Here is a 24,079-nt window from a genome sequence, read left to right as displayed (position 1 = left end):
GATGAGAAAAAAAACATGACTGTGGATAGCTTGGAGGCATCCTTTTGCTAAATATATTTAATATTTTAACAGCATTGAGGTGGCCATATAATCATTTTATGTGGAAATTTTTATTATTTTATTTTCATTTTATTTTAAGTTGTATATGTATTTGACTGAGTGCCTGTTTGAAGCATCATTATGCAATAGCTCTGGATTATTTCGAGCTTGTGTATGTTGTGGCATTGCCCTCTCTAAGCTCCAGCTGCACCAGTTCATTCCTAGGGATAGCTCTTTCTCTTGGACTCTGTCCACTGGAGCTTTATTCAAACCCAGTTTCCACATAATCCCATCACCATAAATGTAGAAATGTCCCGTCTGTCTCTCTGTTCTCTGAATCTGTGTGCTGCTGGACTGTGCATGTGGTTGTGTTTTTGCCCTCTGACTAGTGGCTAAATAGGATGCATCTAAGCTTTTTATCCTCTGATGCAGAAGGTTTTGAGGCTGAAGGTACTTTTCTTTTTTTTTCTTTTTTTTTTCTTTTTTTTTTCGCCCTGAAATCTGCAAGCCAGTATTCAGCCATAAGCCAGTGAGACTTGGTCAGATCTCTTCAGCTGAGGAACAAATAAGCATACGCTATACTGCAGCTTTTTAAGATGGCATTCTGCATGTTTTAATTGATGTACCAACATCACTGCTTTCTTTGAAGACGGAGTTTGAGGAGCAGAAGCAGGCGGAGCTTGAGTACCAGAGGAGGAGCTTCACATCTGAACAGGAGGAGAAGGAGCGGAGCTACACAGACAAAATGAGTCAGCTCACTGCCCAACTGCAGCAGCTAGACGCTGTGGTGGCCCAGGTACTAGAGGCACGCACGCTCGCACACCTTTTTTATAGGTTTTACTTTATGCTGTTGGTGCAAATGAAAGTCTTGAATAAGGTGACACTTGCAGCTTCACTTCGCTAGGGACACGACTGTGAAAAAGTTGTATCGTGAGCAATATGGTTCAAAATCAATGAGATAAATGAGAAGTTATTGTGACAGGAGAAACTGAAGGCCAGCGGAAAATGGGAGGTCTGGGAATTAAGAGTGAAAAATATTGCAAAGGCATCTCATCCATAGGCTAGATTTTCCACGCATAGGATTACATTTGGTTAGTGTGGTGATTCATTGATATGATAATCTCTTTAATCTGTGTGTGTGTGTGTGTGTGTTGTGATCATGCTCTCTTAGTTGAAGCGCGCAGTAGACCCGAAATGATTAGTGATTAATTAATCGATTGTTTGAGGTTACTGTTTTCATAAGCAATTCATTTTTCAAGCAAAATACCTAAAGTTCCCTCATTCCAGCTTCTCTGATGTGGAGATTTGCTGCTTTTCTTTGTGTTATGTGATGGAAAATATCTTGTGGTTTTAGACCTTACGTTGGACTTCAGGAAAGTGTGATGGACCTTTTTTTTCTAGACAGAAAAATTTGAAACAATAATTTGCAGATGAATGATCATGTAAAGGGTGGTTCATTGCAGCGCTGGCAGGTAGAGATATACAAACTTTTGATGGCAGATTATTGTGTAAAATCAAATGTATAGCAACGTGCATTCATACACTTCAGTCCTTCTATAAATTGTGATTGTTTTCTGGTTCTCCTGTTTGAAGTCATAGGAGTAAAGTTTTATTGTCGGTAGGTTTGTTGTGGAGATGAGAAGCAAACTAAAACGATTATGTTAATCATTCACTGTCCCCTTGGTTACTTTCAAGATGGTCTCTATACCAGTTTACACAGAACTCACTTCATAAATAAATGTGGTTTCTGCAGCCTACTTCTACTAATTCTTTAAATCCTTAATTAATCTTGTTTGCATGGTCAGCATTAATGTGGTTCATATATACAGTGTATATACACCCGTTACCATGGTACTTGCCCAGCTTGGCGCTTAATAGTGAGATATTAATGCACATGACCCCATGAGGGAAACAAAGGAAAGCTTATGAGAGGTAGGGAGGGTGCTGTTGTCAGGGCAACATCATTGTTTTGTTAAGGCAGGTGGCTGCATGAGACGTGTTTCATGGGAGGAAGCGGGAGGGAGAGGGAAAATGAGAGGGAAGATGTGGTGAAAGAAGAGGGAGAGAATGAAGGGATCGGGGAATGAAAAGGTAAGAAAAAGGACTGACTACTAGGAAGGAAACTCTGATAAATGCTCTTCTGAGAGAAAGTACAGCTGTGAGCCCAGAAGTTGGCTTGCCTCAGTCCCACACTGATTTAGCACTTTTTTTAGGTCTGCCAAGTATGCCCGTTGATTGCAGTTTATTTGTATGTAAGCTTTATAGGCTGGTGGATTTCTGACGATCAACGTCTGGTTTTGATTTCCACTTGAATGCATAAACATACCTTCTGGTTTTGTCGTGCTCTTGGCACTGATAGGATGTTGGTGTCATGTGATTTTAGTTATTTCTCTTGTGACTAAGACTATGTGATGCTTTTTTTAACAAACAGGATGAGCTGACGGTGAGCCAATCTTTTAAGATGTTCAATAGAAATAATTTTGGTTTAACTTATTTGCCATAATTGGGTGTCAATGTGATGTTTGTCTCCTTGCATGCAGTTGCACATTTGGGTATATTTTACACAAGTCATAGCACAAGTAGGAGAGTGGCAGTTAATAAATTTTGTATAAGTGTTGGTAGAAACAAGCTATCTCGGTGTGCATTTTTCCAGCTGCGAGCAGAGGTTGGCTGTCTGCAAGGAGCGTTAGAAGGGAAGCGTGCAGAGATGGAGACTTTAGACACTCTCCTCCAACGAAGGGAGCGAGAGAGCCAGGAAGGGGGCAACCTTCTAAAGATGCTCACTGATGACTTACAGACTGCTAAAGAGGAAAGGTAAGTGATGAGGTCTTAACAGTGCGAAATTAACACCAGCCATTAATTAATGCTAGTAACCTGGAAATTGTATTGTTTCTGAACATCTGTTTGGACTTCGAGAAATTTAAGACGTATGTGTGTGTGTGTATTTGTAAATGTAGCAAATGGGTCCTCCAATATAGTAATGTGCTAATGTGGGCGTGTGTGTATGATGTGTCACTTTTTTGTTTTCCCAGACGTAAACTTCACCATGCCAATGAAACGCTGAGGAAGGTGCTGATTGAGATGGTTCGCAGCACCATTATAACAGAAGAGCTGATTGGACAGAAGATCAGTGCCAGAACCAAAACGTCTGAGCAGGCGACCCATCAGAGAAGCTCAACAGGGAACAAAGATGCACAAGAATCAGGTGCGTTAGCGTCTGACTCGCTCTGAAGCTGCAGGGCGTGTTATGCCCTGACGACAAGTTTTTGTTAGATGTACAAATATACACAGACAAATGGTTAGATTCAGTTCTTCAATGTACAATTTAAATATTTGCATCAATTCATTTAGACTTTCTTTTTATAGGTATTTCAGTTGCAGACTTGTCTTCAGATGACCTGGAGCTGACACAGGTGCTCTGTGAGAGCCTGCTGGTTTCAGATACTCAGATCAATCCCGGGGGAGAAGAAGCGGCTCTGAACGCTTGCAACAGACTACGTCACACTGTTGACACACTACTGGAGCTGCTGAACCAGGCCAACACACAGGTAAAGGACAGATGGACCTACTGACATCTCAACAATCCACACACAAACAGTTTTATAGTATTGTTAGCTTTACTTGTGAGTTTCACTTTTTCTGCAGCTGGAGCAGACTCATGGTGTCCACCTTAGTCTGGAGGAAAAGTTCTCTCAGGGCAGAGAAGACTCCGCCCAACTCCTTGAGCAGCACAAGCTCCTATTGGAGCAACTCAATCAGGAGGCAAAGCTGAGGAGTCAACTCCAGCTGGAACTCCACAAGGCAGAGGGTAAGCACTGTAGCCTCATTTGCTCCGCTTCACTTGGCTCATGCTGCCAAGTTACAGTAATTAATCCACTGACTGTTAACACGACTTGCTTCACTGCATATGCTCCAATTTCATCACTTGCAAGCTTAAACAAAACTCTGCTATTTATAATGTTGAGCATGAGAATCTAAAACAGTGGTTGGCAATAATATCTGGCCTTTGGGCCAGATTGCTTTGATAGCAGAAAAATAAAGAAACTGATAGCAGCTGGTGCCGAAATAGATCTGTCATGACAGTTACTCACATAATCGCTTCCTCTTAAGTGATTGTGCCTCCAAAATAAAAGCACAAGAACATTTTTTGCAGCAGTGCTTTGTCAAGATCATTGAGAGCTTTTACTTTAAGTTTTGAAGGACTTTCAAAAAAAGTCTCTGGCTTGATTGACACAGCTGAAAAAGTTGTCAGTAAACATGTGATTGGATTCCGCTGAATTTCCTCAGAGAAATGAAAATAAGCGTCCATAGGTTTATGAATGCGGATCAAACTCCGGGACACGCGCACACACTGCAGCACATGCTTTATTGTAAGTGTCCTTATAATCAATTTGTAACAAGGGAGAAAAACAAATCCACCATATGTTGGGATCGAGCATAGAATCCTCCCAACGGAAGTCTCGCTAACTACCAACTGAGCTAAACGTGTACATGGGCATTCAAGGACTCGAAATTTTTTGACTATGTTCTGGCCCGCCATGTAACGGCTTGAAAAAAATTTGGTGACCCCTGATCTAAAATATTTTCTCTGCTTTTTCATAAACTTGTTGACTTTGCATGATGTGTTCAGGGCTTCTAGACGGCTATGTGGCTGAGAAAGCAGTCCTGGAAGAGTCTCTGCAGCAGAAGGAGGTCCAAGAGGAGAGACTAGTGGAGGAGCTGGAAGACCTGAAGGTGAAGTTGCACCAGATGCAGGGTCTCACCGCAGAGCTGGACAGCCTCAGACTGAAGCATCAGGAGCTGAGTGAGGAGCACACAGTTCTCCTCCGCCAGAAGGAGCATCTCTCCGCTGGTCTCGGGGAGAGGGAGAAAGGTGAGCGGAGCGAGCACAAAATCATGCAATCATGAGTCCCTGACTACATAAAATGTTACATGACCTCCTTTAGTGAGCTTGACCGCACACTTATATAAGGCCTGTGCTCAGATGTGTCTTCTCTCCGTAGGCCATTGGCTCAATTTAGATCCTGATACAGGTTTGTGGGTCAGAGTGGAGTGTATGAGTGGATGGGGATGAATATGTAGTATATTTGCAGTGCTGTGTCAGGTTGCTGTGTGTAACACTGTCATTGCCAGTAGCTTGTAGAAAAGGCTCTTGGAGTGCTGTGTCATTTTACTTCCTAAACAATGTTCTAGTTCAGAGCTAAGAGAATGCATTCAGTGCCTTTTCAGGAGAAAAGGCACAGTATGTGTAATAGTTGAATGTATTTAACTCCCCTGCAATTTCTTGCCCGCTTTTAAATTCCTCTGTGTGTATGTATTTACATCAGCACAATAGCCCTAACCGTCCTCTTATTTTTCAAGCTCTACTGGCAGAGACGGAGCGTTTGGCCCAGGATAGGCTGGACTTGCAGCGACAGGCAGAGAAGGACCACAGCTCTCTGTTGCTGCGCCTCGGGGCCCTGGAGAGGGAACTGGATGAGCAGGAAACAAAGGGCTTGGAGACAGAGCAGCAACACAAAACCTACACTGAAGACCTCTACCAGCGTGTCCAAGCACTTGAGAAACAGCTGAAACACGATCGACAGTTTATCGAGGTGAGTTTTTAAAAATTAATAATGACCCCTTACCTAATATTTGTCTCTAAACACTTACAATTGCAATTATATTATGATCTTCCATTCTCACTTTCTTTCTAGTGTTATTTGAGAGTGTCGCAGACAGTTTCTCATGTTGCTGCTTACTGCAGTGGAGACAAAATTTCACACAATTTGTTCCCATGCATACAGGAGCAGGCTGTGGAGCGTGAACATGAGAGAGATGAGTTCCAGCAGGAGATCCGAAGGCTGGAGGCCCAACTCAGACAGCCAGCCGGCGTGGATAACAAAGGACACCGGGTGAGGCCCCTTTATCTGATAGCAGCAGAAGTATATAGTATCATCTAATAGGATGGTATTTATCAACAGGACAGCACGATACAAAATGCTTCTATGTCTAGATAAAGATAGAAAAAGTGCTGTGTGTGTGTGTGTGTGTGTGTGTGTGTATAGTACTTACAGCGGTTGAAGTGATAAATGCATTGTTTGTTTCCCAATGAGCCTGACTTTTGCCATGTGTTTATTCCTGTGCTGATGGATTGCTGTAGTTTGAGGACTTGGTTCTGCAGGTATGAAATCTAACAGCATACTTCTCTTAGCTCCTCTACTCTTGTGCATGATGTGTTTTGTACATCATTATTTCCGTAGATTAATTATTACTGCTTATGTGCTTGAAGTTCTTGTGAAGTTCTACATTAATTCCCATTTCATCTTCCATTTGCTAATATTCATTTGCTTCTGTTTCGCACTTCATTTGTCTTTTATCTCCTTGTCACTGTTCTCTGGAATGGCTTAACCTCAGTGTTCGCTACCAGCTGCTGCAGATCCGGAATGGCTTATTTATCTACAAATCATCATGTAGTTTTTTGTAAATCGCTGTCTGCTACTTAAAATTCTAGAAACTTTTTATCTAAAATGTTGTCCCCTCTGTCCCTGCAGGTAGACAGTCTACAAGCTATCATCAAAGACAAGACAGAGGACCATGCCTCCTTGCTCACCGCCAATCATCAAGCCCAGCGCGATCTTGCAGAACGCAACGAGGAGATAGACAAGCTAGCTGGGCGTATCAGAGAGCTAGAGCAAGCACTGCTCAACAGCGCTGAGAGTAATAGATCTACGAGTCAGCTGGAACAAGAGCTCCACAGAGCAAAGTTGAGAGAAGAGGAGCTGACACAAGTAAGAAAATGCACACTGGCAATAACTCTTAATACTATAATCTGCGCGCACACATTATTTTTCTCCGAGGGTTATAATGAAGGGCAACTGGACTTGGTTGAAGTTTTTCTCATAAATGTACTCTTGTCAGGATAAGCAGGCACTAGAGCAGCAGCAGTTGTCCAACAGGCTTCAGATCTCCGCCCTGCAGTCCAAACTGGATGAGACAAGACACGGTTACCATGATAACACGCGTGACCCCACCCAGGAGCTTAGGGATGCTCTGCACACTGCACAGCAGAGGCTACACAGCAAAGAGCAAGAGGTCTGTAGGATTTTATGCAAAGCTGGTGTATGGTAGCTAAGATGATTTGGGCTGATAAGTGGTGGTTTTTGATTGATGTATTTGGCTGCAGTGCCACCTTTTGGTGCAAATGTGTATAGGTGTGCAGACATGAGCAATCTTTCAAAAGCCACCACTAGGACAAGAAATCCCAGTACAGAATCTGTTTTGATTTTTAGTCTTTATTTAATAGGTGTAATTTCTCTTAGGTTGAAGTCCTGCTTGGGCAACTTGAGAATGTGCAGAGGGACTTGAGCATCAAAGATGTTGAACTTAAACACCTCACCCTACAGCTTGAGCTACTGACCAATCAGAATGCAGCTCATGTTAATGAGCTGCAAGAACAGATTTCTGCCCTAAAGGTAAGTGCTACTTTGTCTTCATACATATTTTATTTTTACATACATCACCTATTTATTATTTAGATGAATTATATGTATAGGGTTGGCGATGGCGCAGAGGATAAGACGCATGCTTTTGGTGTGAGATACCGGTGTTCAATTCCCACTGACATAAACACCTATGTGTCCCTGAGCAAGACACTTGACCCCTAGTTCCTCCAGAGGCGTGCGACCTTGGATATACTTAGCAATTGTAAGTCACTTTGGATGTGAAACTTATATTTAGACAGAATTATGTTAGAGAAATAGGTTTTGTTTTGGGGCTAATCTACCTAGTCTTAAATGAATAGATTGATCTGGTACAATATTTAAATTTTCTTATTAACGTTTCTTCCCTCGGGCTAGTCATTTAAGTATACATTATCAACGCACCATAAAGTGTAATTTTTAGCCTTTAAAGGTATGTATGTAATTCTATTTATCTATTATAAGTAATATAAAAAGTCATTTTCATGCATCTTTTAAAAGGTTATTTTTTTCGTATATGGTTGTTTTGTTACTATATTACTAGTATGTACAACTCTGCTTGCAGGAGAATGTGTCTGCTCTCACCATACTCCAAGAGGAGAAAGAGGAACAAAGCAGGGTGGAGGATACAGCGGAAGAGACGCTCCCCTCAGCATTACTCCAGGAGAAAAATCATGAGATCGACCACCTTAACAATGAGATCCAAAGACTGGAACAGGAGTTGGAGAACACCGGGGACAATAAGGTCAGAATAAGTACACATAAAATACAAGCAGAAAGCTTGGAAGTTCCCAAAAATTTAACTGTCTGATTAATTGTGTTGGTCTTTCTGACTAAAAGGTTTTGGAGGCTGAGCTTGAGGATCTGCGCTCACAGGTGGAACACCTTCAGTCTGAAATCACAAGAGTGCGTGAGGACAAACAGGAAGAAGAGGAGCGCCTTCATGAGGTCATCAGCACACTGCAGGCAGAACTCGCCACATTAGGCCCCAACCTGCATGAAGTCAGTGACTCTCAGGATGGCGATAGCATCAATCCTTCTCCCGCTCCCAGCCCTGAACCTCACCACGATACCATCCAGGAACAAGTGAAGAGGGGAGGGGCGAACAGCCTGAAGCAAGAGCTTAGTCTGACTCATTCTGCCTCATCTCGTTCCCTTCGATCTCATCTCAAGGCCCTTCAGAGTCAGCTGGAGACGGCGGTGGCGGAGAAAGAGGGAGTGGAGCGATTACTGCTCACTCAAGAGGAAGAGTACAGAGGACAGGGAGAAGAGTTTGGAAAGAGGATGAAAGCGGAGAGGGACAGAGCAGATGAACTCCAAAGTGTCCTCACAATCAAAGAAGCTGAGCTGGAGGAGATTAAAGCCCAGATAGAAGAGGAGAGGGACAAGAGGAAACTATCTGAAGAGGAGGGGGACAGTTTCAAAAATCGAGCCAAAGAGATGAGCGTTCTGCATGAGAAAAACACCCACCTCAGCGCTCTTATTATGGAACTCCAAAAGAAAGAACAGGAGAGCGTGACCGAGATTGAGACTCTAAAAACAAAGGAGCAGGAGATGGAAATGGAAATGGAAGCCCTCAGAGAAACCAGTCTCACTCTTGAGAGACAAGTCCAGGAGGTAAGAGCCGAGGTGGTAGAGATGGAGGAACTGGTTGCTGAGGAAAGGACAAAGATTAAAACCCTTGAGACTGTGAAGGGAGAACTTTCTGCTGAGCGTGAGGCACTTAGGAGGCGGGAGAGGAAACTCCAGGAGGAAATTGAAAGGCTCAGGCAGGAAGTGACATCAATGAGAGCCTGCATCCAGGACCTGACAGTTCAGCTCAACGAGAAGGAAACCAGTCAAGAAGAGGCTCAAAAGGAAGTGCTGGTGAGTGTCGGCTACAAAGTAAACGATTGTTTTCGGTGTTGAAAGCACAATCCAAGATGCAAATTTAAACTAAAATTTCAAACAGGATTGCAACATCCTTGTCACTTTGCATAGGCCTTGAATAATCATTTTAATCAAGGGTACAAATATCTAGAAAATAACCTAAGGTAATTAAGATTTTGATGGTGTTAAAATAGTCGTTTACATAATTAGTTTAGAAGCACATCAGTAAAACAGACCTGTTTTCAGTTAAACAGTAATGTCTCTTAATATACATTACAAAACATTTGAATGGTCAAAGTGCTGAGAGGGCCTTTAAGGTGGCCAGAAGAACCAGAACAAGTCTTTCTATGCCCCAGGTTTTAAAAGGGGTCTGGAATTTTACTTAAATAATTCGGGTAACTTGGATAAACCTGCTTCAACAGGCTCCATGTCCAAACAGGAAATACCTTTCTGCAGCCTTTTTGCGTACAGCTGTCAGCAACTGCAGGCGAGACCACATCTGGTTATAGTTAACTGCCATAACACGTCATCACAGTGTCGCTCCAGGGGCAGCAGAGTCTTACTAACTCAGGAAGTGACATTAAAATGAGGAAGCTGAAGGAAGGTTTTTGCTAGCTGTTGCTTTTAAAGCTCTGATGCACTTTATTTTTCATTTCTTTACATCTTATCTTGGCAGGATGTGGTAAGGACAAGTTGTGGTCGTTAAAAAGAAAGCATGGAGGCTGTAATGCATTTGTTGGGCTGCTGCATGTCTTTAAAGTCTGATCAGTTTTTTGGGAGTTCATAGTTGTTTTTAGCAGATGTTGCCATCGTTGTTATAGTGCACTAAAGGGGTATTAAGTGGAAGACTGAATCGGAAATAAAATGCAGCATGTTCATGTGGTGCTCATTAAATGCTGATTACATTGCAAACCAAGTTATCTTGTTGCTCTTATGTTAACAGTAGTAGTAGTAGTTGAAGGTTTTTCCTGGAAAAACTGAAAACTATGAACAAAATAAAGTTGAAATATGATATGTGCATGAAGGTTTCATGAATACTAGTCTAAGAAAGGTGCAATGTTTCTAAAAAAATGTTTCTCTTTTTGTCAGACCCATGCAGAGGTGACTCTGGCTAAAGCAGACGCTGCCTTGAGACAGAGGGAGGCTGAGCTTGACAGACTGAGAGCGGAGCATCAGGCTCTGAGGGCGGAGCTGACTGCAGTGAAACAGGGTCTGAGTACAAGTACAGAAAGGGCTGAGAATCTACATGAGGAAGGACAGGTGGGAATACATGACACCTGAGTACAGAAAATGAGATGAGTTGTATAGCAGCGGAAGTTTATCTGCCAGTTCGCTTTTTCTGTACAGATTCACTGTTTGTTGGGATATTTGAAATTGTGGACGAACTGGATTCAGCATTGTGGGTGATGTTGACAGCTGTATTTTATCACTTATTTCTGTTCTGTCAGACCAAAGACCGTGCCCTAGTTCACCTGGAGACTGATAACCAGCGTCTGAAGGCAGAGATTCAGGGTCTACGAGAAGACCTGGCTGTGCAGGAAGAGGAACTGGCCTATCAGCAAAGGGAACTACAGCAACTCAGACAACACGGTCACCAGCAGGACACACTTCCTCACCAACAAGGGTACCCAGAGAAGGGTGAGTACTTAATGATGCTTCAAACATATACTGTGCCATTATATTTTCATGTTCTGTACAGTCCACATGCCACATCCACGCCAATGACATAGAAATAATTCAGCTTGTTTAAGTTTCGTCTGTCTCCTTATGTAATGAGCTGCAGTAATTTCATTGTACTAGGATTGAAGTGATATTGGTCTAGTAGTGCATTTCGGGACTGAAATCAATATCAATATTTTTCTGAACTCATTACTACACATAAACACAATCCCAGGTTTCTGTTTAAGACTGTGGATCAGCTGGTAAACCCAACCCCTCCTTGTGCCTCAGCTGGAAGTAATGATGACTGTGAATTGTTTTTATCTTATTTTACCAATAAGGTGGTGTCAATCAGAGCCTCTATCACCCCCACTGCCTCTTACTCAGAGGTTCCTCACCAGCAACAAGAGAGTTTTAACCAGTTTTATCCCATCGACTTGTCTGAGCTTTTAAAAACAGTATCACAAATGAGTGTGTCCTCCAGCCCACTTGATGGAATAGCTACAAAATTTTTACTGAAAGTAATGCATTCTGTTGGCCCCCATTTGATCTCTGTTTTCAACAGCTCCCTATCTACTGGTTGTGTCCCTGATTATTTTAAAACGGCTTGCGTGAACCCACTTTTAAAGAAACCTGGTTTAGATCCCTCCCTCCCACATCATTTTAGACCAATTTCAAAACTGCCTTTTATTGCAAAGATTCTAGAAAGAATTGTGTCCAAACAGCTGCTCACTGTACTGGAAAATAACATATTTGAAAAGTTTCAGTCTGGTTTTAGGAAGTACCACAGCACTGAGACTGCCCTGCTTAAAGTCACCAATGACCTTTTAATGTCTGCTGATGAAGGCATGTGCTCAGTCCTGGTACTCCTGGACCTTAGCGCTGCTTTTGACACAATTGATCACAACATCATGTTAGACAGACTGAGGCACTGGGTGGGGATCTCTGGTACTGCCCTAGAATGGTTTTCATCCTACCTGTCAAATAGGAAGTTTTGCGTGTCTGTAAACAACTATATCTCCTCATTCTGTCCAGTTAAATATGGTGTGCCTCAGGGGTCGGTCTTAGGACCCATTTTGTTTTCCTTGTATCTGCTTCCCCTTGGACATATTATCCATAAACATGGCATTTCTTTTCATATTTATGCTGATGACACACAAATATACTTGCCCATCAGATCCACAGATACTGGAATGCTAAGTTCACTTAACAACTGCCTTTGTGAAGTTAAAAAATGGATGTCAAATAATTTCCTCCAGCTGAACTCAGACAAAGCAGAAATCCTGGTCATCGGGTCTCAGCAGATGGCAAATCCAATACTGCCATCTGCTGGTTCCCTAGTAAATCACATTAAGCCTGTGGCAAAGAACCTTGGTGTTTGGTTTGATAGTAATTTAAATTTCGAGCAGCACACCACAAAGCTTGTTCAATCATGTTTTTATCAACTTAGAAATATAGCAAAAATTCGATCTATGTTAACTTTTAAGAACACCGAGACCATTTTACACGCCTTCATCTCATCACGCCTGGATTATTGCAACAGCCTTTTCACCTGTTTAACCCAAAAATCTATTGATCGACTCCAGACTGTCCAGAACTCAGCTGCCAGGCTTTTAACCAGAACAAAGAAATATGACCACATTACTCCTATTTTAGCTTCATTACACTGGCTCCCAGTATGTTTTAGAATTGACTTTAAAATTCTATTGATCACTTTTAAAGCTCTTCATGGCCTCTCGCCTTGTTATATTTCTGACCTTTTAGTCCCATACGCACCAGCACGTACCTTGAGATCCTCGGGCAGAGGTCTGTTGTCTGTTCCAGAGTCTCGACTGAAAACTAAAGGGGACAGAGCGTTTTCTGTCAGGGCCCCGAGGCTCTGGAACAGCCTGCCCGAGGAAATCAGGTCGGCTGAGTCAGTGAACTCTTAAGTCCCTTCTTAAAACATACTTTTATAGGAGAGCCTTTCCCGATCTTATTTGACTTTATTTTATCCCTTTTTATTTTATTGTATTTTACTAATTTTATATACATTTTTCATGCTCTTATCTTGTGTTTTTTTTGTATTATTCTTTACACTTGTTAAAGCACTTTGTAACTTGTTTTTGAAAAGTGCTCTACAAATAAGGATTATTATTATCAAACATAGCTTGTTTCCATGTATGCATTGAAGTGCTGCTTCAATATTGCAGTGTGGATTATAATCAAATTAAATTTGGAAAGAGTTTACTTTCCTGTATTGATTTCAAGGAGTTGATCAGTCAATTAGAAAATGAATCGCAAACTATTTTGATAGTCTATTATCCATACAAGTCACTTAAAATGCCAAACATGCTGTTTCAACAAAAAAGCAGTAGATTTAGATATGCAAAGTATCACTAGTTGAGCCTTGTTTTTTGTTTTTTATAGCTATTTTTGCTTATCACATGTGGGTGGTGTTAATGCTCTGGTATAAAAGGTGGCATTTACTTGTAAACAAGAAATGTTTACATTCAGTGTGCATTTCCTTCCTCACTAAACATTTGCAAAGCCAATTTTTTAAGTATTTTAAATCAAATTGTTTACACCCATGTTAACTAGCCAAGTGTCTTGTTCTTCTCTACCTTTTGTGGACACATTGTTCACAGCACCTTGATCACTGAATAGTGACACAATTGGTGTGCATCCTCAAAAATGGGGACCAACTCATTGAAAACCAGCTGCATAGCACATTTGGAAGCCTAAAACTCCACAGGGTCAAGACGTGGCAACACAACAGAAATATGTTCTCATAATGACAATATTTATTTTCTTCATCTGTCAGACATATCTTGCAGAGCTTTTGAGGGCGTTGTGAGTGTCTCTCGTGATGAAGCCTCTCTGAGCTCTCCAGAGGTTTTGAGGAGACTCGAATGCTCCGAAGACAGACTGCCAGAACGGTTCCATGCCTCTGTTCTCGGCTCACGTCTGTCTGAGTTCAGCGCTCTGAACAGCACAGGCCTGGATCTCCCCCAGGCTAAAACCTCTCCCAGAGTTGTGATGGAGCCCCCACACTCCAGGACCATCACACCAGATCCAGCCACACAGAGTACCCACTCCCCAGGCTCTGTGTCAGCGTCTGACAACTTCTCCATGCTCGACTCACTGGACACTGACAGAGTATGTGGTCTAACACTTCCATACATGTTACCTTTGTTGTCCTTTTTGTAAGAAGCTTTTGGACTTCAGACAGATGTGGTTAAATAATTGTTTAATTTGTTATTTCTTTCTTAGGTACGTGAGTTGGAAGGACTTGACCTAACAGCACCTCCATCTCCTCTTGGCTCCACTTCCTCTTTGTCAGCACCAGAATGGGCCAGTGATGGATATGGCAGCAGTGAGTATTACCACACTGAGCTTGATAGGTTCATGACAGTCAACCAGGTCATTGTATATCTGGAAGTGCTACGTCAAGGCAACTGGACTTTAGGGCTGCAAGTAACTATTATTTTCATTGTCGGTTGATCTGTCGAAACTTTGAAAACTGGTCACAAATAAATACGTTTTTATAAAAAAGGCTAAACAATATCCTAAAACAACTGGGCAAACTCAAACAGGAGTAAAGTCAAAGCAGTTCTGTTTTCAGCTGCAGATTTAATGTGTTTAGTATTTAAGTCAGCAGAACAGTGAATGTGAGATTGACTTAGAATAAACAGTGTCCGTGTTCACTAGAGTACATGTCACTCAGTGCCATAACGTGGCTCTTTTTTTTTTTGACAAAATGAAGCTTAAAGACATGTCAGGCTTGGGCTGCACAGACTACTTAATAGGATCAGTCACTTGTTTGTTTTGGTCTTTTTATGGAATTGGTTGACATTTAGAGAAATGTAGGATATCACCAGACTTGGCTAGGCAATTTATTTTAGAAGCATTTGGTTATATTTGTTGAAATTCTCTCTACATCCCGACAACCATCAATAAATCAAATGCTCTGACACAAAAATCCGGTATCTGTGGCTGTCGCAGGGCTATAATGGACACAGCCAAATGATTACCTAATCTACCTGTGCTCACTCTGCCCGTGCAATCGTTGCGCATGAAAATGTGTTTTTGGGGAGTGGCTTTGGTAGGAGGCTTGAAGAAAGGAGGCTTGATTTTGTTTTTCAGTTGGATACTTTCAAAATGTAGCAGTTTCTTTCTAGTTTTCCAGTGTTGCCTACTCCCGCTTTAACTCTAGTATTTTCTCCTTGTGCATCAGATGTGAGTTCGGAATTGGGTGCCAGGCTGAGAGTGGAGCTGGAACAGACTGAAAGGCTGGATGCTCAGTTTGTTGAGTATCTCCGCTGCCGAGGAATTAACCCCACAGTTAACACAGACAGTGCTGCTGGCAGTATGAGCTACAGTGATGACCTATTGTCACCTGAGCTTCAGGTAGGCTTCATTTATACTTGGCAGTAATTCTATTTCTTTGACTAAGTATATTTTACTCACTTTCTTTCGCCATCTTTCTGCAGGGGCTGTTGAAGAAAGTGTATCAAGAAAGCTGCCGTATTCTCACTTTGTCCCAACGTCGTGCCACTTCCTCAACCCATCCTCATGTCTCAGACTTAAAAGCCTTCTCGTTGAGTCAGACGCAGCATCCTTCTGAAGATAGCTCCACCCTACTGGCCCATCAGGACAAATCATCCTCCAACCCGCCCATGAGCTGGCAGCAGGAGAAGAGGGCACTGCAGGAGACTGTGATTGCTCTCCGAGAGCTGCTCTGTCGAATGGCCCAGAGACACACACAAGTGAGTTTACGTGATTTCAAAGAGAATTTACAAGCATCTAGTGAACAGAAATTTAGTTTTTAAATCTTAAGTTAGTGGCATGCCAGTCTTTGTATACAAAATTCCTTTGCTTAAGTTTTCATTAAGGTATAAGATGTGAGAGATTAATCTGAATATCTGAATTTGTGTCTTTGTTCCAGTATCTGTGCTGGTCTGTTCTTTTTATTATTGTCTTTTTTCCCCTCAGAGTGACTACAGAGGTGATGATGACTGGCACAGAGATCAGCTCCGCACCTGTGAACAGGTTGAATCGCAACTGAGGGCAGAGCTGGAGGAGAGCCAGAAACGACTGAAATGTGCTCATGATGCTCATCAAGCGCAAAAGAACAAAATACAGTCGCTCAGGTACATCACACACCGAATAACCGCATACAAGCACACCTTCTCCACATGTTGACATATTATACAATAACCGATTACACTGTATATTCTAAAATCAGCAATTTTTTTATTAGCATATTTTGTTTTGTATGCTAAAATTGTGCATTCAGTGTATTAAAGTTGTTTATTTGATCCAATTAGTATATAATTTTTCAAAAAACATAGCATTATTTTATTTCTTAGGATTTATTTAATTCACAATTTTGTATTTTTTTTTTTTTTTTTTTTTACTCATGTCAACCACTCACCTGGCTCATCTCCCTCATTTCTAAATAATCATGTATTTTGTATTGTTAGAACATTGTTTAGGGAATCTTGGTTCCTCCGTTCTTTGCCGATGCTAGTATGAACTTCTCTCTCTCCACCAGGTTTCTGTCCCACTCGCCCAAACGTGCTTTCATGTAATACTACCAAAAGTGGTAGAAAGTAAGGTTACATTTGTGCTTTTCTTCAGGCTGGCTGTAGAAGAGGGTGAGGAAGCCTTGAGAAGGGAGCAGACCAGAGTCCAGGAGCTTCGACAACAACTGGAGCAGGAGAGAGCTCTGAGTCTTCGCAAGGACAGAGAGGAGGAAGAAAGGAGAGGCGTAAGATGAGGATTAAAAACATGCATACTCAATATACTGTATCATGTCATGTTATCCACTGAGTTTTAAAGATCAAACAATATGTAACCAAGAGTGTGCAACTAGAGTTTACTTTACTTTTCCCTTCTTATATTCTGAAAGTTGACTCTCCACTACCCTCTCCAGGCTGTGCAAGTATCTTCTGAGCAGCAGAGGTCAGAGATCATGGCTCTGAAGAGTCAGGTGGAGCAGGAGAGGGTGGCCTGCAGCAACCTCAGACGGGAGCTTCAGATTGAACAGTCCCGCAGTGTGCTGCTGGAGAAACGCCTAGACGACACCCAGAAGGAGCTAGAAGATGAATGCCAACTTTCTGCTCACCAAAAAGAGCTCAACTTGGAGGAAAAAACTCATCTTGAGCGCCTCCTGACTGAAGCAGAATCTCGCTTGGCAGAAATTCATTCTAAGCTTGCAGATGCTCACAGGAAGCTGGATGAAGAGAGAGACCATTGCTCCAGGCAGGTGGATGAACTCAGGCGCAGTCACGAGGCGGATGCAGCCAGAGACAGGACGTTCATCTCCGACATGCGTGCCCAGCTAGAGCAGGAGCGAAGGCAGGCGGAGGAGCTGGCAGCTGTGATGGACAAACTGAGGGCTGAGTTACTGCAGAGCAGAAGGAAATGGGAAGAAGAAGACAGACTGAGGAGGGAGGAGCTACAGAGGGAGCAGGAGGCTGCCACCAGACATCGCGTGACTGTAGAGACCTTGAAGGAGCAGAAACGGGAAGCCAGCCGTGCTTTAGAGGTGGAGCAAGAACGGTCCAGACGCCAGGGGGTGGAGCTAGCTGAGCTGAAGGAGAGACTGCGAATGCTGAAGGACAAAGAGCGGGAGAGGGAAGAGCAGTGGGAGAGAGAGAGGAGGAAGGGGAGGCAAGAACAGATGGAGAGGGAGAGACGGCAGGAGAGGACCAATAACAAACTGGTAAAATCAACATCTACTCACTGTTTTCACAAATGTAATGCTCTTATTTTACGTATATTTAAAGTAATTTTGGATACACGCAAACCGCCTTATAAATGTTTCTGACTTTAGTGCGAATTGGAGTTGTTGAGGCAACAGGACCAGCAGCGCATGCAGGAGCTGCAGCGCACTCTGGCAGAGCTGGAAAGAGAAGAGAGAGAGATGGCTGCTCAGAGGCTGTCTGGACGAACCACAGGGCAGCAACAAAAGGTTGCATCTTCGCAGCAGCTCCAAAGTAACTTGCAAGCGGATTGCACTCAACAAAACCAGCAGGTACACAAGTGGTTTTTACTTAAACACTACCAGGAAAGAGGTCTGTAACAAAAGATTTGGCAAATGATATATGCAACACAGTAAAACCAGGACTTTCTTTGACATCTTTATCGACGTGTTATGCCACAGACCCCTGTACTCTTACTGTTGGATGCACTTAATGCTGGTATTATAGGAGTGTACACATACCGAACCATTTTATAAAAATGATTATACTTTTCTCATGGTAGATGCCGTCATCGCCATCATCACCCAATCTGCTGGAAAGGCTGTTAAAGGAGAACTCTGAGCTGACGGAGCGTGTGACATCACTGAGTCAGGAGAGAGCCACCCTCAAACATAAACTCACCTGCCTGGAGCGACAGCTGCGCCGCATGGAGAACGAGCTCGCCAAGGCCACCACAGAAACTGAAAACAGACCCACCAATGATGTGATCAGCAACAGCAAGGTCAGTGGGAGACACATGCACTTGCACACATTTGTTATGACATAAACAATTAATATAATGTTAAAAAAACAATATAATCTGTCTGTCTTTAGATCATAGAACAGATTTTACAAGATGAGTCACTGCAGTGTTTCCTATACTGTTTATTTAATTTATTTTGGCACACCCACCTTAATAGATTAGCCCTCATCCTAAATAGAGTTTTTTATATTATTCATTCTTCAAAAATGTGTATTTATTTGCAGTTGAACGTACCGCTCTGCAGACCTTTGTCACAGTGGAGATTTTGAGCACAGTTAAAATGAGTAACATGAGAGATGGCTCCATTCTGTTTCAGTGTCCCAGTAAATCTTGCCAAAGCATGCGTAATAGCAGGGCTCTGGAAGAGAAACTAAATAGAATCCATTCATGATTAATGTTAATTACCACTGTGCTCTTCCTGCTAATACATGTCAAAACCTTTGCTGTGAAAAGTCAGCTGGCATGGTGCATTATGGTATAACTGATTGTATAAATGACTCCCCTGATCAAAAATTACATTGCGAGTCAGCTGCAAACACATAGCACTGAATTTCAGAACCTTAGACCATCTCAAACAAATGATCAACATGTGGGAAACATGGTACCAGATATCCAGACTTAGCCTGACAGTGGCTGTAATTACTTCTGGTTTTCTGAACACATTTTCCTGCACTCCTCATCTAACTGTAAAGATTGATTGACTTTGAAATCCAATGTTGGCAAATGTTACCAGACAAACTCGAACGAGCTGCTGTTGTGCTGATAAAACACAGAGATGGAACAGTTATAACCTGTTAATTGGTTTGCAGGTGCAGCGTTTATATGAGCGCTACCTGCGTGCTGAGAGCTTCAGAAAAGCTCTGGTGTACCAGAAACGTTACCTGCTGCTGTTGTTGGGAGGTTTCCAGGAGTGCGAGCAGGCCACGCTGTGTCTCATTGCCCATATGGGGGCCCGGCCGTCACCTCCACTCTCCTCCCAGCGCAGGCCTCTTGGGCGTTTTAGGGCTGCAGTACGAGTTGTCATTGCTGTCTCAAGGTAAGGAGCGTACCAAGATTTAAGAGTTACCTTGGCCTTGTTTATGGATAAAACTGAAAGCACACTTCTGCTTTTCTTTTTCAGAATGAGGTTCCTGACCAGGAAATGGCACAGAGCGATCAGAAGATTGTCTGTATCTGGGACTGTCAGTTGGCATGCTCCAGGTCAGCTCAGTTGAACACATTTTATTAGAATATGCATCACTTGACTGTGTTTTAATGAGGATTTTTATTCTTAATGTTTCTTACAGGGCCTAAAGCTGAAGTTTTAAGGCAACAACAGCCGAGGTTGAATCATGAATCCCCTCCAAACAGAGACAGCAATGCGGTCCACAGAGACACAGCGTCCGCTCTTGTTCCGCCCAACAAATCACCTTTCAGGTTGCACAACAGGTTTGTGCTCATCATAAAGCAAAGACTAATCAACTTAAGATTGTGAAGCAGAAGATTCTTTTTAAAAATTTAAAGTATTTTTCATCGGGGAGCTTTCTTCTTTCCTCAGGTCGTACTCCAGCACTAGTCTGGCCTCAGGGCATTCAGGAGGAACGTCTCAGGATCCGGAGCGATCCCTGACAGAATATATCCACCATCTAGAGAAAGTCCAGCAACGGTTGGTGGGAGCCAAGCAAAGTGAGCAGCATTAATTAAAAGTAGTGGGGTGAAACATGGTGAATTTAGGACAAAAGATGAAGATGAATGCACCACGGTGGAACATATTTTAAGAAGCTGTCATAAATTTGGTGCACGTGGGAAAACGCAAGGGTGTAAGGTCAACACTCGGTTAAAGGGCCTGGGGCACTTTCACTTCATGGGTCTCATTCATTGCACTCTGCTCAATGGCAAACTGTAAAACTGACATGTTTGCAGTGTGCAGTTAGGGTTAGAAATTACACTGGTGATAGTATTCTCCCAAATGTTCAAGCCTTAATGGAGTAGTAGCAAGGGATATCACACTGGGAGATGTTACAGGGCACAGGGTATATGTTTTATACCAATGCCGAGATCAGACCACACAATACCAGCCTGGTAATGTCCACAACGAAAGAGGGTCAGGGCCTGCAATCTAGTTTTATCCCTTTTAGTGTCATAGCAGAAGATGACGAAGCCTAAGCAGCATCGGGGACCTCACAATATCCCAGACTAGCATTTTAGAACAACTTCAACATCTTGCTCCTTGACATCGCCCTCATCAAGCTCAGATCACTTTCCTGTGAACTGTAAACATGGTAATGTAAGGAATTATGTCTTTTTACTATCACCCTGGAGTCGAGAGCATTATCAGAAATACACACCTGTTGGTGTGACATGACCCTCTGTACACTGTCTTTGAATTGATATGGAAGGAAAAAGACAGAGCCCGCCTTCACTGCCAAGCAAATGTGAATGGCTCCAGGTTCACTGTTATTCATATAACAGTGTTTGCATACATAAACATTCACTGTTGGTGCTGTGAGGTGGAAAAGAAGGCCAATCACCTGTACGTCATGCAAGTTGGGGAAACAGTGCACACTATATTAAGTTGTGGTCCAACGTGTTGTCTGCCTTATCTTGCAATGCCACAGCAAAAATTTGACTCACGCCTAATCTGACACAATGGCTATATCAAAAGACAAAAATATTGTGTCGTCTGATCCCAGCATTAGATGCATGTCTCCCAATTTGGTCACTCGTTTTCCAGGAAGTGTTTTTCCATTGATCTGAAAACTGCACAGAGAAGATGCGCTGCCGTGTACAGAGTTCAGTATAAGACAAGTCATTCTGTGATAGGCGGCCTAACACTTCCTGCAAAACAGCATGTTATTAAATCCCACAAAACCTTTGTGCTCTGTCATCTTCCAACCTAGTAAGCAAGACTCATTTAGCCCTGCCCCCTAAAGAGGAAAGGAGGATACAGTCAGCCTGTTCCCCTGATATGATTGGTTATCGGCAGCGCTGGCTGCAGGAGAATAGGACGTGGCTGTACCTGAGCTGCTTGTCGCCCCTTTACCTGAATGGTCCAGGTGAGTGTGAGTGTAACATACTCACTCCGCCAAACAATAAATGCACCTTTCAGGATGGGTGCGGACTTGTCATCAGTCACTGAGTGCAATAGATTAGACGTGGTAACACTGGTCTGAAACGTACATACCATGGAGTTTCCGATCCTTTACTGATGTTAATTCATGTTCCTTTCTGCAGATTGCAAATGTATGACTTTACCACTGGCTTCATAGTTTGTTTTGCCTAATATCCATTTGTTTCAGTACATGTCAGAATGACAAACATCAACTAACACAGATTTAAATTTACCTCGATATAAATTTGCTATCATGAAATTGTTGTTGCACTGCTTTTAGTCTACTTAAAGCAAAAGATATCTTTCATTGCAAAACTTGCTTATACTGTACATTAATTCAGAGTTTTAATTCAGCGTTTTTGTTAACAAATTTAAACAAATTTACATTGTCTTAATAAATCATTCTTAAATATACTAGGGATGCACTGAAATGAAAATTCTTGGCTGAAGCTGAAACCGAATATAATGAGAAAATTTGCTGAATGCTGAACAAGTACATTCACATTTTTTCTATTTAATTTGCCTTTTTACCATTGCATAAATTAGTCAATGTGCTTTTTATTCAGTGTGTCCCATAGGATTTGGAGAGACTATAGGAGGTGGGTCTGAGAGGGTCCAGTAAATTACATGTGTCCATTTACTTTTAATGGACACATGTAATATGTTTTTATACTTTGTGAATATAATCCAATTAATCTTATTTCCATTTTGTATAGACACCTTATTTTGAAAACCTGATGTTGTCACATGTGTATCCTCGCCCTAAATTCATCAATCCCGACCCAATTTTTTAATGTATGTGGTTCTCATATTGTGCAACATGAGGAACTAATAGCCTCTCATACTGCAACACTGGTCTCTGTAAAGAGAGAAACTGACAGGATGAAGTCGCTAACATGCACGTCAGCTCGCTCTGGTCCATTTCAGTAGCTTTACCATAAAGGCTTGAATACGTGTGCACTCCAAATTTAGGTGCGGCTAGCTTAATCGCCTTCTCATAAAGTGACAAACACTCAAAGCAGGTCAGACCGTTTGTGGCCTTTTTATGAAGTCAGTAGCCACAGATGGAGTGGATGTACTAGGAGACAACAATTCAGCAGAACAGTGTCTGCAAAATTTTTCGTCTTTCTCCAACACTTTAAAATGCTTCCACACTGCTGACATGTTAACGTAATTGTTTGGTCAAATTTCTTCTGTCTTTTGACTTTTTAGGCCGAACACCGAAAGTGCTTTTTTGCTATTTTGGTTGCCGAAAATTGGGTGCCTCCCTAAAATATACTGTTACCCAAATTAACTGACATGACTTTAATAGCTTCGTTATGGATTTTATGTTTCTAAGCTTTGCACAAAAAAATGATGCTATCTACACTGTCTGATGCTTTGGTTTTGTTTGTGTGCCCAATAGGCTCATCCGTTCCCCAGCCCGACCCGAAGTTGTTCGACCACTGAAAGAATGAATGTCTGCATATCGTTCCAAAACTGTCCATGCCTTATACGCCTGTGTAGAAATATGTAGAAAGGAATATCACGTGTGTTGAATTATTTAATTACGTGATTTTTATGAGCACATAAATTATTTTTCAGTATTTTCTATTGTAATATTGCTTTTCTCTGTATTTTGAAGGTCACTCTTGAGATGCTGCAAGAGAAAGTAGTGTTGTTGTGTTTCTACTAATATTTTTTACCCTTTTGCGCTACTGTATGTAAATAGGACTGTTGTACATGTGTCCAAATTTGCACTGGTTTTATACTGGAAATCCATGATCAACATAGCTATTGAGCACATTATTGCATAAAGGTGAACCATAAGTGTCTTTTGTATTATCTATGTTTCTACCATAAAATTGATAAATATTTTAACAGACTGAGTTTATTTTGTGGCAATTCTCACAGGGTATTTTTCTTTAAGAAACAATCCATATTGGATGTAGGTTTGCCATGTGCAGTTTATTTAACATTTAATACAGGATAGATGGACTTGAATTGAGTATACATTATAATTTTAATACAGTAGCTTATTACAGTACAAGAACAGGGTGCTCTGGAACAAACCAAACCATGTACAGGCTGCTTTAAAGCCTCACAGGCAGTTAGAGGATAATTGAGAACAGACTTAAAAATATACTGTTGAGGTGTGTGTGTGTGTGTAAAATATATATATAAATAATCTATCTATCTCACATACACACGCTCGCTCACTCTAACAACATTAGTGGGATTAGGGACATTGTGTCTTGCATAGATGACATTTAATTTTTAGATGAGGCATGCAAGTAACAATACTTGTGATAAGTCAAAATCAGTTAGATTGAATTTACTAAGTCAAATTTCTGTGTTAAATGTTTGACTTACTATTATTTGTACTCATTTACATTTCTAAAATAAGTAATTTTATAAAGTGGTGAAGTGGGTGAACATTTTGACTTTGTATAATCTCATTATATTGTCTCATTTCTGACTTTATTACATT

General features: G+C 41.8%; 1 protein-coding gene across 6 annotated transcripts in view; it reads left to right on the top strand.

The window, feature by feature from the left end:
• Positions 1 to 23,469, top strand: part of pcnt (pericentrin) — a 40,516-nt gene extending 17,047 nt beyond the window's left edge. For 3 of the 6 annotated variants that reach the window (XM_038728323.1, XM_038728324.1, XM_038728321.1), the window contains 31 exons: positions 689 to 835; positions 2,693 to 2,853; positions 3,072 to 3,244; positions 3,406 to 3,587; positions 3,685 to 3,847; positions 4,670 to 4,912; positions 5,401 to 5,633; positions 5,826 to 5,933; positions 6,182 to 6,202; positions 6,573 to 6,809; positions 6,940 to 7,113; positions 7,341 to 7,493; positions 8,065 to 8,244; positions 8,340 to 9,365; positions 10,458 to 10,628; positions 10,817 to 11,006; positions 13,831 to 14,165; positions 14,280 to 14,382; positions 15,244 to 15,416; positions 15,500 to 15,775; positions 16,002 to 16,159; positions 16,650 to 16,779; positions 16,945 to 17,736; positions 17,848 to 18,048; positions 18,279 to 18,497; positions 19,328 to 19,554; positions 19,639 to 19,718; positions 19,805 to 19,946; positions 20,056 to 20,183; positions 21,398 to 21,553; positions 23,015 to 23,469. In XM_038728323.1, the coding sequence (XP_038584251.1) occupies positions 689 to 835; positions 2,693 to 2,853; positions 3,072 to 3,244; positions 3,406 to 3,587; positions 3,685 to 3,847; positions 4,670 to 4,912; positions 5,401 to 5,633; positions 5,826 to 5,933; positions 6,182 to 6,202; positions 6,573 to 6,809; positions 6,940 to 7,113; positions 7,341 to 7,493; positions 8,065 to 8,244; positions 8,340 to 9,365; positions 10,458 to 10,628; positions 10,817 to 11,006; positions 13,831 to 14,165; positions 14,280 to 14,382; positions 15,244 to 15,416; positions 15,500 to 15,775; positions 16,002 to 16,159; positions 16,650 to 16,779; positions 16,945 to 17,736; positions 17,848 to 18,048; positions 18,279 to 18,497; positions 19,328 to 19,554; positions 19,639 to 19,718; positions 19,805 to 19,946; positions 20,056 to 20,183; positions 21,398 to 21,553; positions 23,015 to 23,058 (6,726 nt within the window). In that variant the 3' untranslated portion in view covers positions 23,059 to 23,469. The remainder of the gene's footprint in view (positions 1 to 688; positions 836 to 2,692; positions 2,854 to 3,071; positions 3,245 to 3,405; positions 3,588 to 3,684; positions 3,848 to 4,669; positions 4,913 to 5,400; positions 5,634 to 5,825; positions 5,934 to 6,181; positions 6,203 to 6,572; positions 6,810 to 6,939; positions 7,114 to 7,340; positions 7,494 to 8,064; positions 8,245 to 8,339; positions 9,366 to 10,457; positions 10,629 to 10,816; positions 11,007 to 13,830; positions 14,166 to 14,279; positions 14,383 to 15,243; positions 15,417 to 15,499; positions 15,776 to 16,001; positions 16,160 to 16,649; positions 16,780 to 16,944; positions 17,737 to 17,847; positions 18,049 to 18,278; positions 18,498 to 19,327; positions 19,555 to 19,638; positions 19,719 to 19,804; positions 19,947 to 20,055; positions 20,184 to 21,397; positions 21,554 to 23,014) is intronic. The other 3 variants (XM_038728326.1, XM_038728322.1, XM_038728325.1) reach the window with 2 other exon arrangements.
• The last annotated feature ends 610 nt before the right edge of the window (positions 23,470 to 24,079 follow it).

This window comes from Micropterus salmoides, unplaced genomic scaffold (genome assembly GCF_014851395.1).
Source record: "Micropterus salmoides isolate LMB-PRFRI ecotype aquatic unplaced genomic scaffold, ASM1485139v1 Ms_hic_scaffold_19, whole genome shotgun sequence".
Classification (NCBI taxonomy): Eukaryota; Metazoa; Chordata; class Actinopteri; order Centrarchiformes; family Centrarchidae; genus Micropterus; species Micropterus salmoides.
This window is presented reverse-complemented; position numbering and strand designations above follow the sequence as displayed.